The 17,582-nt window shown below is 31.1% G+C and overlaps 1 protein-coding gene across 1 annotated transcript in view; it reads right to left on the bottom strand.

Annotated features, from left to right (window-relative positions):
- Nucleotides 1-17,582, bottom strand: part of LOC114349462 (uncharacterized) — an 87,684-nt gene that overhangs the window by 28,371 nt on the left and 41,731 nt on the right. Inside the window, exons 5-6 of the mRNA XM_050654263.1 lie at nt 2,555-2,750; nt 2,253-2,425 (exon numbers count right to left, since the gene is read on the bottom strand). Coding sequence (XP_050510220.1) covers nt 2,253-2,425; nt 2,555-2,750 — 369 coding nt within the window. The remainder of the gene's footprint in view (nt 1-2,252; nt 2,426-2,554; nt 2,751-17,582) is intronic.

Genomic DNA, 17,582 nt, shown 5'->3' with positions numbered 1-17,582 from the left:
AAAGCCATTAGTTTTCGAGATATTTGAAGCTAAAAACGAAGGAGTGTGCCTTTTCATTTTTAACTTCAAATATCTCGAAAACTAATGACTTTATCGTTACGAATGAAGAGTATATTGTTTGCATAGAAGGTATTGGAGAATCTGAAAATTATGCTAAAATAACAGTTTTATCAGTGGCGTAGTATTTGGGAAGGGTCAACCATTCACTTTTCCCTGGCGTACGCCTCTGGTAGTAGCCAGAAACGATTATTTAACATAATTTAGTAGGATATACAGTACCTACACTTTCTGCCAAGTATCATAAGGATATGTCAAACAGTTTTATAGTACCGGGCACACATAGTTTTTAAAGTTTTAAATAAAGAATAAATTATTAAAAAAAAATACTTTATATCCATGTCATACTTGGTAGAAAGTGTAGGCACTGTACACCCTATTAAATTATGTTAAATAATCGTCTCTGGCCACTACCAGAGGCGTACGACAGGAAAAGTGAATGGTTGGCCCTTCCCAAATTCTACGCCACTGATGAAACGGCTATTTTAACATAATTTTTAGATTCTCCAATACTTTCTATGCAAATAATATACTCTTTATTCGTAACGACAAAGTCATGTTGAAAAATGAAAAGGCACACTTATTTTGATTAATGTATTATGCTCCTTCGTTTTTAGCTTTAAATATCTCGAAAACTAATGGCTTTATCGTTACGAATGAAGAGTATGATATTTACATAGAAAGTATTGGAGAATAAAAAAATTGCACTAAAATAGCAATTCTGCCAGTGGCGTAGAATTAGGGAATGGTCAACCATTCACGTTCCCCCCGTCGTACGCCTCTGGTAGTAGCCAGAAACGTTTGTTTAAAATAATTTAGTAGGGTATACAGTACCAGCAACACTTACCAAATTTCATGTTGTTATCAAATGCCTGTCAGGAAATATTCAAAAATAAATAAAATAAAAGTATAATTCTGACAACCTGTATTTCGGTTATTATCAACTTAAATAAAACTAAGGTAAGTTAGCCTAAATCTACCTATTTTAACCTCAGGAATCTAAGGTTAAGCTATGGCCCATTCTTTGCCAAACACCCTGTACAGTTTAGAGGCCTGGACTCTCAAACAGAACAACATAAAAAATATTGAAAGTTTCGAGATGTGGTGTTACCGTCGAATGCTGAAGATTAGTTGGGATGAAAGTGTCACAAACTTTGAAGTATTACGAACGATAGGAAAATACCCAGAAATTTTGTTAACGATAAAACGAAGAAAACTCGAATATTTAAGCCACCTGATGAGAGGTAATAAATACGCATTACTTCAAAATATAATGCAAGGAAAAATAGAAGGAAAACGGAATCCAGGCCGTAGAAGAATTTCATGGTTGCGGAATTTGAGAGAGTGGTTTGGCTGCACCACTAATGAACTCTTTGGGTCAGCTGTAAACAAGGTCAGGATAGCCTTGATGATTTCCAATCTCCGATAGGAGTGGCACAAAAAGAAAAAGAAATATTTATTAAAGAAAAGAAAATAATCGTTTTCGTTTTGATTCAATTCGAGTCTCTTGCCATCCTCTGACACCGTGTTTCGGGGTTTACCCTTTTTCAAAGAGGCTATGCAAGCAGACTGAATTGAACCATAACGAAACGAAGAAGAACTGCAGATATTAAAATATTTGCAGCGGCACCGCTTGGTACTATTGTACCTCGGTTAACAGAATACTGACTCGTGGTCGAAATTATTTTCACTCATTTCGTCGTTCCCCGTTAGAGGACAGTCTAACCACACTCCGCTTCAAATATTTTAATATCTGCAGTTCTTCTTCGTTTCGTTATGGTTCAATTCAGTCTCCTTGCATAGCCTCTTTGAAAAAGGGTAGACCCCGAAACACGGTGTCAGAGGATGGCAAGACACTCGAATTGAATCAAAACGAAAACGATTATTTTCTTTTTTTATACCTTACTCGGTTTAGAGTACAAAATGACCACGTTTAATTAAAGTAATCTGAGACGCATTATTGGAGTGTTCTCCTAGCGGCGCCGCTTGGTACTATTGTACCTCGGTTAACAGAATACTGACTCGTGGTCGAAATTATTTTCAAATATTTATTACTTTCACAGTAACTTCGGGTGCCAACCGAGCTCTCTTTTCTTTTCACTATTATATATTTTCTATTTCTCTTTGCCGTCGTAAACTGGTGAAGCGTGCCACGTCACACTCCATCGGATCCCGGCTTTAGAGATCAAACTTACCTGAGGAGGTCCCACAACTTTTAAAACTCTCCGAGTCTTGTTCAGGTACAGAAATTTAATCTCGCAATAGCTGCACACCTTGACCAATAAGGAAACGCATAAATCTTTACTGGGGATGGTGAGAATGGGGCCCAGTCTGGAAATCTGAGTGGTATTGGTAAACATAAAGCTGTCTGAAAATAAAATGAGTAATTTACATCATAAAAAGTATTAAAAAAGGAAAAGGAAGGTATTTTAAGCCAGCACTGAAAAGAAGCAAAGCCTGACAAAAGTTTTACCTCGTATAATAAAATCATACTTACTATGATGCATTTTCCATAGACTTGAATTGGAACTCCTCATAAACATGTAGGCTGCGGTCATTGGCTCATCGAAAAAATATTCAATTAAGACTCTTTTAAGATTAGCGGTAACATCAATTAGTTGCACCAAATTAGAGCCTTCGTAATTGATAATGAAATTCCTCCATTCATTCGGTGATAGTACGCTTGAAGTGGCCTACAAAGAATTTTAGTTAGTGATACAAATTTATAAAGGTTGTCCCAAAATTATAATGCCACACTTTCGTTAACCGTTGCCGCCAGAGATGAAAATGCCACTGAATCTCTAAAAATCATGCTGAATTTTGTTGAAAATGTCAATTTTTAGATCTCAAAAAAGACGCAGAAAAGTTTGCCATTCCTACCCCCAGGCTCCTGCGAAAGTTCGAGTAAGATATTTTCTTCATATTTTTAATAAAGTTTATGGAACTGGCTATATTCCAACGGATTGGCTGCTGTCAACTTTTGTGACGATACCTAAAAAAGAATGTGTGTACTTTGTACGCACGTAAGAAGTTATACTTCTATTATATGATTTCAACGAAATCAATATACTTTAAACAGTTTCTCTACTACTTTCCAAAAATTTTTATTAAAACAATACCAAAAATTAAAAAAATAAAAGAATAAAACACACACAAACACATTGAAAAATGCCACAAATGATTTCTGAACAATAATTGTTGCCAAAAATTTTAATTAAATACGTATTTTCTGAAAAAAATTATATAATAATATACTTACAATCATAAAATCTATAAAAAAAAAATAAAAAAAATAACAACTTGCTTGGGGCTTGAACCCACTTCACGTCTATCGCGCCGTACGAAAGTCGAAGCGATTTCCCACTGCACCACATTCGCGTATACGTCATGTGGGAATATACACAAACTAAACGTTTACACCATAAACTTTTTGACATTTTGTTTATTTATATGAATTAAATCAAATTATTAGTTTGATTTTTGTCGAATTAAAATACAAGAAAATATAGAGTAAGAAAACGATATATTAGATGAAGATTTGTAGAAAGTTTGTTCGTAATCAGATTATGTAAATTAAAGCATTGCCTACTAATAGGTAACTACATTATTTTTTTTTACATTTTCCAAATAGATAGGTATCAAGATAATTTTTTATTGGAATACAACTGAAACATTTAGAATTACGTACCTGCGGCTTTTCAAAACTATTTAAAAAGTCACTATAATTATAAATTTGATTTTATTTCTGTCCTCACAACAATAAAAACTAATACATACAATATTTTTGTTTACCGATAACCTCCATATTGAACAATTATTGACAGATCATTTCAACACCCAATCAGAGCCCGTATAACGACTAATACCATACTGTCGGTGTGCGCATGCGCGCAGATTAATAAAATTTCACCCTCAATGAAATCAATCGCGCCTAAAGAGGTATAACTTCAAAAAGCAAATGCGAAAAGATGTAGTGACTACCGAACCATCAGCTTGATGAGTCATGTTTTAAAGATATTTCTACGAATTTGCATTCTGGGATGTACCAAAAATAGAAGAACAACTTGGTGATAAGTACACAGTTTGGGTTCCGCAATAACCTTGGAACCTTCTTCTTCTTTAGGTGCCATCGGCAATCATCATAGATATTCGGACTTTAGAAACGGTTGCTCTGAAAAGTTCATTTGATGTACATTCGTACCATTCTCTCAGGTTGTGCATGGTAGAGACCTTGGAACATTACCTTGGAACCAGAGAAGCACTATTTAGTATTCAGGTTATGGTACAGAGATGCAAATATGTCGGACATCCGGTTTATATTTGTTTCATTAACTTCGAGAAGGCCTTTGATCGAATAAAACATACTGAAATGATTGCCATTCTTCAGCAGGTGGATATTGATAATAAATATCTACGCATTATTAAAAATCTTTACTGGCATCAACGTGCAAACATCAGGATTGTTCAGGACACTTCTGGAGAGCTTCAAATACGAAGAGGAGTATGGCAGGGCTGCATTTTGTACCCACTAATATTAAACATCTATTCTGAGTTTGTTTTCAATAATGCAGTGTATAATGTTCAATGTGGTATCAAAATGAATGGCGTGAATATTAATATCTAACAATAAAACACTGAAAACGTTTGTTTTCTGAACTTTATAAATTGAAACTTTATAAAATGAACTTCCATCAAGTAACGGTCGAATCCATCAATTATTTGAATATTAATAATTTAAGATACGTGGATGACACGGTGTTAATTATTGCAAGGAATTATGAAGAAATTCAACATGTGATTAATAGGATTACCACAACGTGTGATGAATATGGACTCAAGCTAAACACCGCAAAGACAAAGGTGATGGTTGTCAGTAAGACGCCAATACAACCGGAAGTGGTAACAGATTATGGTGAACAAGTGGAGAGAACAGTATCACCTACCTTGGTTATTAGTCCAAGTAATGAAGCTTAAAATAGGACAAAACATCGCAATTTTTACAGAATGGATCGATTTTCTTGAAAATGTGAGAATAAGTAGTGGATAGTCCAAGGATCAAAATCTATATGATGCCAAAAGGCGCTTTTACCATGGGGGTGGTTGCCACCCCATGTCGGGGGTGAAAATTTTTTATTATATTTTAACCGCAAAAGTTGGTAAAAACATTCATTCTAAGCAAAAAATGTTCTATACATTTTTTTGATAAAATTAATAGTTTTCTATTTATTCGCTATCGAAAGTGTTAGTTTTATATTAAAAAATTCATGTTTTTAATCAGTTTTCTGCAAATAACTCAAAAAGTTTTTGTTTTATCAAAAAAACTTTGCTTAACAAAAATGTATCTTTTGAAAAAATCAACAAAACCGTTTTTTTAAATTTTCTTTAAGACCAATAGTAATCGAGCTATACTTTACTATATGTTAGGTCTTCTTTGGCAAATGCTAAATATTGTAGTTTCAAAGTCAAAAGACGAGAAAACTATGCATTTTTCGAGGATCACTTGTTTAAACTAATTTGAAGTATTTAAAAATATATATCTTCAGAAATAAAAAAAGTCTTTAGCTCAAAAATTAGGTGGCTTATAATGAAAAGAATGTCAGACCCTATATTTTTCAGCGAAAAAGTGATCGAAAGCAAACCCCTAATCACCACCCTGATTAAAATTAGTCATTGACCTTATTTCGTCTTCTCTACTTATGTATTACTAATAGGTTCTAGAAGTTTAACTGGTTTAGAATGATTAGTTTTAAAAAAAAATGGAGTCAAACGCAAATATCGAATTTTTGAAGTTTGGTAAAATTCCCTTTTCTTCCGAATAGAAAGATTATCATCAGAGATACAAAAAAATATTTAAATATGAAATTGTAGCTTATTTAATTAACAAGAACATGGTTTGCAAAAATTTTCTCTACGGTAAAAATTGAGTGAGGTATTGACAATTAAAACTTGTAATAACATGCAAAAATCACCTTTACCAACCCTTTCAAAGTCACCACTTTTTGCGACTGAGTATTTTAAAAGGATTTGGTATTAACAGTCTTATAGATCTTGTAAAAACCTACAAAATTAGTTTTTAACAAACTTTCTAAGATGAAAATTAAAAAGGTTACGGTTAAAAAATCAATATATTTTTTTTCACAAAAAAAAAAGGAAATCCAATTGGAAGCATAATAATGTAAGGTAGCTTTGCTTTTAGTCACTGAAAATAATAATCAACAAAAAATGACATACCCGTCTCATTTATTATTCTGTGATACTAACGTAATGGATACGAGGCAACTTTATATGTATTCCCTGGTATTATACACATACAACCATAAACATATCCTTCATACATTACCTCATCACTATGAGACTCGCAATAAAACCAACCAACACGTACAATTGGGAAATATTAAAAAATCAATAGGACAGAGATCTGCCATGTATCTTGCTCCAAAAGTATTTAATCACTTGCCGAACATATACAAGATATATTTTAATACTCTTAATTCATTAAGTATGGTAAAATCTATATTCAAAAAGTATGTATTGAACCTTGATCGTAATATTGTACATAAGTTATTTGATTGACTTAACAAGTGAATGAAATTTAAAAAAAATAAAAAAAAAATGATAAAAAAAGAATGTTTGCAATACAGTGGTTTGTTAAATTTACCCAGTTCCTTTATTTATAATATAAAAAAATAAAAGAAAATAAATAAATACATGTAAGATAATAGAATGTTTGTACCTTGGCATTTAGTATACACATACTATATTCAATAACTAAACATTGTCACACACTATCCCCGTGTTCGACCAATAGGTTTTAACGGGTGGTGAGTAAATGTTTCTTTATTTTCCAGGATTAACATGTAAAGTTAAAATGTAGAATGTAATAATTTAAAACGTAGAATATAAAGTTAAAATGTATGTATTTAATTCTTGTACTGTGAAATTAATAAACATTATTATTATTATTGGCCTTATTAATTCTTCTTTATTTATGTATTACTAATAGATTTTAAAAGTTTGACTGGTTTAGAATGATTAGTTTTTAAAAAACTAGAGTTAAAAGCGAATAACGACTTTTTGCAGTTTGGTAAAAAATGCCATTTTCTTCAAAATAGAAAGATTAGCATCAGATATACGAAAAAATGTTTTTATATGAAATTGTTGGTTATTTAATTCCCAAGAACTTGGTTTGAAAAAATTTTTTCTACGGCAAAAATTGAGTGAATGGTAAATGAGTATATATCGAAAAACATTGATTTTTCTATATAAAACTAACATTTTCGATAGCGAATAAATCGAAAAGTATTAATTTTATCAAAAAAATGTATAGAACATTTTTTGCTTAGAATGAATGTTTTTATCAACTTTAGCAGTCAAAATATAATAAAAAATTTCCACCCCTAAGATGGGGTGGCAACCGACCCCATGGTAAAAGTGCCTTTCGGCATCATATAGATTTTGATCCTTGAACTATCCACTACTTATTCTCAAATTTTCAAGCAAATCGATCCATTCTGTAAAAATTGCGAGGTGAAATGCTTCGGTTCCTGGACTATATAGGCTATTGATTATATTCAAAATAAGATAGCTAAAAGGAACTAGAACGTTAACGGGGTTTTATTATTTCATATGGTCAATGGACATCTGTATATGAAAAAACCGCGGAGTGCTACCATTTAAAGGGGTGCGTTTTTGAGAAATGGGTGAATTAGTCCCTGGACACAGGTTACATTAGGGTGAGTTCTATGCACTTTTGGTACAAACATACCTACATAAAAATTGTTCCTGGTGAAATTTCCTATCTAAATATTACTTTTTAAAGTCAATGATACTTTTCTTTACAAAAATATGTTCAAAAGAAAAAGCACAAAGAAACCCAAAAGAAAGAAATTTTGTTGTTTGTCCCATAACTTTTGTCCACGAGGATATAGGTATAGACATTGCTTTACAGGAAAAATAAATACATATTTCTTCTTTAAAATGTTGTTTAGTAGAGGTAATTAGGATTTATACTTTTCGAAATATGATTTTTCAAAATTCGCCACTCACAACAATTTCGGGCAATTTTTCTTGTTATTTCGCAAATAATGTTCTGTAACTTTTTCTACGTAACTTTAGGTATATGCAATGGTTCACGTAATAGAAATAGAAATCAATTACTTTTAAAATGGTCTACCGTATAACGTTGTACGATTTTTTATAATATAATATAAAAATAAAATAATATTATTATATAATATATTATATATTATATAATATTATATTATATAGTATATTATATAATATTATATTATATAGTATATTATATAATACCTAATATAAAAAAAATAATATTTTTTACATTTTTTACGATTATTTTTGAAATTTCTCATAACTTTTTTTGTTCTACATTTAGGTATATATTATATTATATTATAAAAAAAGCTTATTTTGTTTACTTTAAAATGGTGTATTATAAAAAAATCTAGGATTACTTTTAAATAAGATATTATTTTTCGAAATGTAATAAGTACTTGCAACGATTTTTGATTTTAGGATTATTTTTTAAATTTCTCATTATAACTTTTTTTTTCTTTTACATGAATATACTATATATTGCTCAATAAAGAGGGCTTACTTTCTGTTCTTTAAAATGGTGTATCATCTATATTTAAATAATGGAAACCGAGTGATTCTTTGATATTTTTTTACCTGTATTATTTAAAATTATTTCTTTTACAAAAATTAGATACATAAACATTAGTCTTAGAAAACATCACTTTAGTTAAAATTATTTAAACTTTGACATTTAAAAATTTTTCAAAATCAAAGTCCATCTCTTCGTTAGCATTAGCTTCAATATCTTCCTCTGACACCTCAGATATCTTAGAGTTCCCACAATTAGTACCCATGCACATGTACCCTTTGCAGAATATTGAACAACTAATTTCTATCTTCCTACAACCGCAGTTTTTTGTACATCCTTTGGTACATTTACATGCTATTTTTTCAAGCAAAGCTTGTGGTGCAGGAGCTTTGGCAGTAAATATTGGAATTAATCCATATTTTAAAGTTTGCCCGGCCGAGTCAAGTGGATCCAAAGTATTACCTATAAAAAATAAGATTCAATCATAACACACAATCACATAAAAAAGTTATAATCGTAACATTTTAAAAATAATTGATTTTTATTCCTCATACATGTACCATTGCATATGCCTAAAGCATAGATGCGTAGAAAAAAATTATAGAACAATATTTGCGAAATAACAAGGAAAATTGCCCAAAATTGCTGTGAATGGCAAACTTTGAAAAATCATATTTCGAAAACTGTAAATCCTAATGACCTCTACCAAACATCATTTTAAAGAGAAAATATGTAAATTTTTTTTCTGTGAAGCAATGTCTATACCTATATCCCCGTGGACAAAAGTTATGGGACAAAAAACAAAATTTCTTTCTTTTGGGTTTCTTTGTGCTTTTTCTTTTGAATATATTTTTGTAAAAAAAAGTATCTTTGACTTTAAAAAGTTATATTTACATAGGAAATTTAACCAGGAACAATTTTTATGTAGACGTGTTTGTACCAAAAGTGCATACTCACAAAAAAGAATGTGTGTGTACTTTGTACGCACGTAAGAAGTTATACTTCTATTATATGATTTAAACGAAATTAATATACTTTTTATTTATATTTTGTTTAAATATTAAACTAATTTATACTTACTACTTCTCAAATATTTTTATTAGAACAGTGCCAAAAATTAAAATAATAAAAGAATAAAACACACACAAACACATTAAACAAGCCACAAATGATGTCTGAACATAATTGTCGAAATTTTTTTTAACTAAATACGTATTTTCTGAAAATAAAATTATATAATAAATATACTTACAATCATAAAATGTATTAAAAAAAAACAAAAAAGAAAGTTTCTATTGGGACTCGAACCAGCGCTGATAAGCGCGGTTGGTATTGGAATTCATTCGCCTTCAACGCTTAGCCACGGACACTATGTGTCACTATTTACGAAGATCGACTAACTAAACGGATTAAACTTGTGATATTTAGATATTTTGAAAATTGATCAAATTATTTTAATTTTAAATTGAAATGATTTAGAATTGAAAAAATACAGCAAAACATAGAGTAAGAAAACAATATATTAGGTGAATATTGATAGAAATTTTGATGGTAATCAAATTATATAAATAAAAGTATTACATACTATGTATTTTGGCAGATCAAATAGGTAGGTTTATACCCATGATACATTAACAATTATTACGTACCTGTTGCTTTTAAAAACTATTTAAAAGTCACTACAATATTATAAACTTTTTTGTTTCTGTCCTCACAACAATAAAACTAATATATTATACATTTGTTTACCTTTACCTCCAAACCACAGCTGCCATATCGGATAATTTTTGACATGTCATTTGAACATCCAATCAGAACAAAGTTATAATGCGCATGCGCCGGGCTGATAGGTTTTAACATATAAAAATTCGCCCTCTATCGCCGGTAAAGAAGTATAACTTCAATAATGTAACCTGTGCCCAGGGACTAATTCACCCATTTCTCAAAAACTCACTCCTTTAAATGGTAGCACTCCGCGGTTTTTTCATATATAGAGATTCATTGAGCATATGAAATAATAAAACCCCGTTAACGTTGTAGTTCCTTTCTATAGTACATAATCAATAGCGTATTATAATACTGGAACTGGAATATAAGCAAATAAATTAGAATACGTATAAAGAAGGCCAGAGCTGCATTCTTTAAGATGAATAACTCATTAACTCTTATGTAGAAACAATATTACTTTGAATCTGAAAATTAGATTAGTGAGATGTTATGTGTTCTCTATTCTTTTGTACGGCGTACAAGGTTGGACTTTAAGGGATAAGGGAATATTGAGTGGATAGAGTTCGTCACGAAGTTGTTTTGCGTCGGATGGGTACATACAGTTACGGAAGTCGTCAAAACTGTTAAAAATCGAAAACTTGAATATTTTGGCCATGTTATGCGACACCCAGAGATATAATATACTCCATTTAATAATACAAGGCAAGGTAGACAGAAGAAGAGGGCCAGGTCGAAGAAGAACGTCATACCTTAAAAACCTGAGAGAATGGCTTAACAGATCCTCTGCATCACTTTTCCGAGCTGCCGTCAACAAGATTACTATAGCCAATTTGATAGTCAACACTCGACAATCGAGCACGGCACAGAAGACCCGCCCCTCACCCTAAAATATCTGTATATACTATTATGTATCACTTTATCAATCAAAGATAGAGTAAAAATTTAAATTTTTAATTATAACGCGGGAACATAAATTTGATACACCCTGTATATAGGGTGAGGCAGATAACTGGCCTATTAGAAATATCTCGAGAACTAAAAGCAACAGAATCATGAAAATTGGAATAAAGGGGTTTTGAAGGATGATCTATTAAATGAAAATATTTTTATCTCTTTGCAACTTCCGGTTATACCGGAAGTTGCTTATAACTTCGTTTTTTTAAATGGGACACCCTGTATATTTTTATATTTTTGGATTCTCTTCGATGTCTTCTTTCTTAAAATATAAGGTTTTGTAATATTATACAGGGTATTTTAAAAGATAATTACGTTTTTTTATTAATTTCGTAGCAACATTCACACCCTGTAGAATTGTAGTAGGTTGACATCTAAAACTCTACTTATGTTCAAATGGTTTTTAATATACTCTACTATTGTTAAGAATCATTAGTATAGCTAAATTTTTAATTTTAGTATACAGGGTTGGTCGAAACTCGGAATAAGTATTTTCTGAGTTTTCTTAAATGGAACACCCTGTATTTTTGTATTGTAGTGAAATGATATTTTATAGTACTTTTTTATTTCTTAAGCATTCCCTATACCTAACTGCTTTAATTTGTGAGTTATTGGTGATTCAAGCTAAACATTAATTGCAACAAAAAATACGTAAAATTTTATTAGGTTGGCCGTGAAAATACTCAATCCCAAATAGTTTTTCAGAAATAAATACATATTAATCCAGACTGGTCCTTAAAATTACCAATAATGGTTTAGCTATCGAAATACCTACTTAGTTAAGATTGTTGGTGCGATTAACAATTAAGCACAAATTAAAGCAGTTAGGTATAGGGAATGCTTAAGAAATAAAAAAGTACCATAAAATATCATTTCATTACAATACTAAAATACAGGGTGTTCCATTTAAAAAAACTAAGAAAATACTCATTCCGAGTTTCGACCAACCCTGTATACTAAAATTAAAAATTTAGCTATACTAATGATTCTTGACAATAGTAGAGTATATTGAAAATCATTTGAACGTAAGTAGAGTTTTAGATGTCAAACTACTACAATTCTACAGGGTGTTAATTTTGCTACGAAATTAATAAAGAAACGTAATTATCTTTTAGAATATCCTGTATAATATTACAAAACCTCATATTTTAAGAAAGAAGACATCGAAGAGAATCCAAAAATGTAAAAATATACAGGGTGTCCCATTAAAAAAAACGGAGTTATAAGCCGTTATATATCCGGTGTAACCGGAAGTTGCAAATAGATGAAATTATTTTCATTTAATAGATCATCCTTCAAAACCCCTTTATTCCAATTTTCATGATTCTGTTGCCTTTAGTTCTCGGGATATTTCTAATAGGCCCTTTATTTGCCTCACCCTGTATAGTCCAGAAAGCCACTGCGCATCCGCTAGGAAAAATATTCTAATTCGAATTGTTTGCACAATCTTACTCATAAAGGACCCCTTTTAACAAATTTGCATCTTGCCAGGACCAAAAGGTGGTCAAAAATTTTTGAAACGTTTTTTTTTTCTAAAATTATTTTTTTTGCATGGAAAAATTTTTTTTTAGGTTTTTTGGATCATTCCAAACACAAAAGGTCTTTGGTGACTTTTCTCTAAAAATGATAGTTTTTGACATATAAGCGATTAAAAATTGAAAAATTGCGAAATCGGCCATTTTTAACCCTCAAAAACTATGCGAAAACCTGAAAATTTGAATGTTGCCAAGGCAGGTAGATATTCTTTAAACATCGATTGATGAAATCCCGAAGAGTTTTTCGCAATACAATATTCAAAACTCCTTTGTTTTTTAATTGCTAATCAAGCGTGCGCGACACTATTTTCCACCGACAGTATGGTGCAATTGAAAGGAATAAATTTGTTATTTCGTAAACCGGCGACTATAAGGAAAAATCCCGAAACAGGTCGATTTTTATTTTTAAGTTATGATATTGTGGCATATATGGTATACTAGTGACGTCATCCATCTGGACGTGATGACGTAATCGATGATTTTTTAAATGAGAATAGGGGTCGTGTGCTAGCTCATTTGAACGATTCTTCAATTCTCTATTCAGTAATATAAACATTTACATAATTATTTATACAGGGTATCCAAAAATGTTTTATTAAATTAAATTATTTGACAAAAAAAGAAGTAGAAGGACACCCTGTATAAATAATTATATAAATGTTTACATTACTGAATAGAGAATTCAAGAACCTTTCAAATGAACTAGCACACGACCCCTATTCTCATTTAAAAAATCATCGATTACGTCATCACGTCCAGATGGATGACGTCACTAGTATACCATATATGCCACAATATCATAACTTAAAAATAAAAATCGACCTGTTTCGGGATTTTTCCTTAAAGTCGCCGGTTTACGAAATAACGAATTTATTCCTTTCATTTGCACCATAGTGTCGGTGGAAAATAGTGTCGCGCACGCTTGATTAGCAAATAAAAAACAAAGGAGTTTTGAATATTGTATTGCAAAAAACTCTTCGGGATTTCATCAATCGATGTTTAAAGAATATCTACCTACTTTGGCAACATTCAAATTTTCAGGTTTTCGCATAGTTTTTGAGGGTTAAAAATGGCCGATTTCGCAATTTTTCAATTTTTAATCGCTTATATGTCAAAAACTATCATTTTTAGAGAAAAGTCACCAAATACCTTTTCTGTTTGGAATGATCCAAAAAACCTAAAAAAACTTTTTTCCATGCAAAAAAAATAATTTTAGGAAAAAAACAAAAAAAAAAAACGTTTAAAAAATTTTTGACCAACTTTTGGTCGTGGCAACATGCAAATTTGTTAAAAGGAGTCCTTTTTGAGTAAGATTGTGCAAAAAATCCGAATTAGATTATTTTTCCTAGCGGATGCGCAGTGGCTTTCTGGACTAATATTGATTTGTAACTATTTAGTAGAAGGTAGCTTTTACGCAGTGGGTTTCTCCTTAATGAGTTTTTCCCTGAAGACTTAAAGACATTTTTAAAAACAGTGAAGTGAAATGACAATTTATTTCGGATTATAATTTAAAAATATTGTTTGTTACGGGAAGGTAAAATCCACAGGTAGCTGTAATTATTAGTTTTTAGAACAATAAAGGTAGAGATATTTGGAATGTTAAGTCTGTTTGTTTTAAGCACAAGAGTATTTGTATAATTTCCGGAAAGTGATTAGGATGAGTAGAAGTATTGTTTGAAAGAATGCCTGGTTTTTCGAATGAAAAAGAGAAATGTTTCTGATTGGCTTGGCAATTTGGAATAGGGAAAGGTAAGTTTGAATGTTGAGAGAGTTTTGGAAAAGAAAAATCATTGTGTGGTCGGCATCCGAGAAAGGCAGTCGAAAGTTTTCGCGTATAGTTCAGAAGCAAGTACTAGTGGTTGTTTGATAGTGGAGAGTAGCTGAAAAGTGGAACGAGAGACAAATCAAATTGAGAAGAAAAACCTCTTTGATTCTGTAAAGTCCAAGAGAGTAAGTTACAAGATTTATCGTTATTAAAATTATTTGTGACACCAAGTAAAAAAGATACTTGGGTCTCAGGAGATTATTATTGAGAGAAAGAGAGGAGAGAGTTTTGGAGTTTATTGAACGAGTACTGGTCAAAAGCGGCCTGGCTTGTGTTCTGGAGAAATAGTTGCTGGTATGCTGCTGGATTGATGCTGAGAACGGAGAGGGCTTTGATTGGTAGCCTAACATAATCAACAAGGAAGAGCTGTTTGGGTCAAGAGGAGACATCATTGTGTGTGAATCAAAAAGGTCAGTCAATAACTTATGTGATAGATGTTCTTTATAATCAGAAGCTAAAATATTTGCGTAAAAGCATATGAATTAAGATTCCAACATTTCAATAATTTAATAGGAAGTATAAGTAGTTTTGCAAATACCTAAATTTGTTTGTTTAGCTTATTTTATAAATGGTATCAGGAACAAAGCGATAAATATTTGTTTAAATTAGGTTAATTATATGGTAAAAGTTTCATTTTGACAATTATGCTCACAGGATTTAATTGATAGATTTTCAGAGCATTGCTTTTGATAATAAAGGTATTTGTATGAGCTTATTTATGATTTTTCTATTTATTTCCTTTTCCTATTTTATCCCGATAAGGATCAACTAAGAGATACTGAAGCAACGAGAAAGGATAAGTATAACCTAAGATAATTTTAGTTAATTTTTATGACAAAAAGGCACCCTGAGATTTTTTATTAATTGTTTATGTATGATGTGCATCAATTCAATAATTAATTAAATAAATACTCAATTAAAATAAAAGTAATAGAAAGCAGATCACAACAATACATATTGCTCTCTTGCTATATGATCATATTTGGATGATCAAAAAATAATATATTTGATTTCTTTGAGAAATAACCACTATTATGCAGTCCATAAATTCCATAACTGGACCAGGAAGTGGAAAATCTCTCTAAATGAAGGAACTTCGATTCATATAGAATTTACTACAAACGTTACTAATACAAACCTGTAAATATAAACGGAGATGAAATTCCATATGCTAATACACCCAAATATCTAGGTCTAAGCCTAGATGCAAAGATGAACTGGAAAGCACATGTAAAGAAAAAACGGAAAAAATTGGGTATCAGATTTAAAAAGATGTATTGGCTTCTGAAAAGACACTCAGCCTTGTCAATTCACAACAAGCTTTTACTCTACAAGCAGATCCTAAAACCTAAGTGGACGTATAGCATCCAACTGTGGAGTGGTAACAAAAAAATGGATATTAAAATAATCCAAAATTTTCAAAATAAAAGTATTTAGACTAAGAGCCGCTATAGGTGAAATTTCTTAATCATTTTAGGCACGATGGGACCCTATAACTTAAATAGTAGAACCTAAAAGAAAACGTTTGAACACTGTGCCGTCACTTTTGAGTGGCACATGCGTCGACAGTGGCGCATCAAACTTTCCACTTATGGACGGGATAAATAAATTAAAAGTTACCCTCCCTTACTAACAGAATAAATTTTTTTTTAATTTTTTTAAGTTCTATATGATTAACACATAGGATTCAGCGTAATTTTAACCCACCACCCCCTTTCCCCTGCCCCCACCATCAAAAACTTCATTTTTCGTTTTTATTTTTTTTTTGGTGGGATGCAATTTTTAAAATTTCAAAAAATTCACACGCATAGCTGAGGCTTTTATATAACATGCCTATTTTTTATAGACCCATAGGTAGAGTGTACATAACCTAAAAAATTAAAAGAAATTTTTTTTTCAAAAAAGCGTATAACTTTTTTTGAGGAATAGCTGCAGGTCTAATTTTTTCTTAATCTTGTGTGTTTTATCAAACACTATATTTTTAATTTTTTTCAGATTTTTCCGTAAGGCTCCCCACCTTCAAAAATCCGAAAAACTGTTTTTTGGGGGTTTTGGGGGATTTTCCCTATTTTATAGACTTCATAATATATCAAATCAATTTTGTTTTTATAGGTTATATGTAACTTGAAGTAACTGAGTACTTTAGAATATTTAAAAGTCAGAAAAACACGTTCGAACCCCCCAAAACCCCATTAAAAACAGTTTATTGGATTTTTGCCGTGACTAGCGTTACAGAAAAATCTGAAAAAAATTAGAAATATAGTGTTTGATAAAATACACAAGACTAAGAAAAAATTAGATCTGCAGCTATCCCCCAAAAAAAGTTATATACTTTTTTTCAAAAAAAAACATTTTTAAATTTTTTTGAGGTTATGTACACTCAACCTACAGGTCTATAAAAAATATACGTGTTTTATAAAAGCCTTAACTACGCTTGTGAATTTTTTGAAATTTTAAAATTAATTGCATCCTACCAAAAAAAAATTAAATCGAAAAATAAAGTTTTTGATGGTGGGGGCAGGGAGAAGGTGGTGGTCAGTTCAAATGACGATGAATCTTATGTCTTAATCACATAGAACTTAAAAAAATGAAAAAAATGAAATTCTGGTAATGAGGGAGGGTATTTTTTAATTTATGTATCCCGTCCATAAGTGGAAACTTTGATGCGCCACTGTAGACGCATGTGCCACTGAAAAGTGACGGCACAGTGCTCAAACGTTTTCTTTTAGGTTCTACTATTTAAGTTATAGGGTCCCGTCGTACCTAAAATGATTAAGAAATTTCACCTATAGCGGCTCTTAGTCTAATTGAGATGCATTGTTAACGCATCTTGGTACATCCGCAACCCAGATATCCACAG

The sequence above is a fragment of the Diabrotica virgifera genome, chromosome 6, assembly GCF_917563875.1.
Source record: "Diabrotica virgifera virgifera chromosome 6, PGI_DIABVI_V3a".
NCBI lineage: Eukaryota > Metazoa > Arthropoda > Insecta > Coleoptera > Chrysomelidae > Diabrotica > Diabrotica virgifera.
Note: the sequence above shows the minus strand (reverse complement) of the source record. Positions and strands in the feature narration are given on the sequence as shown.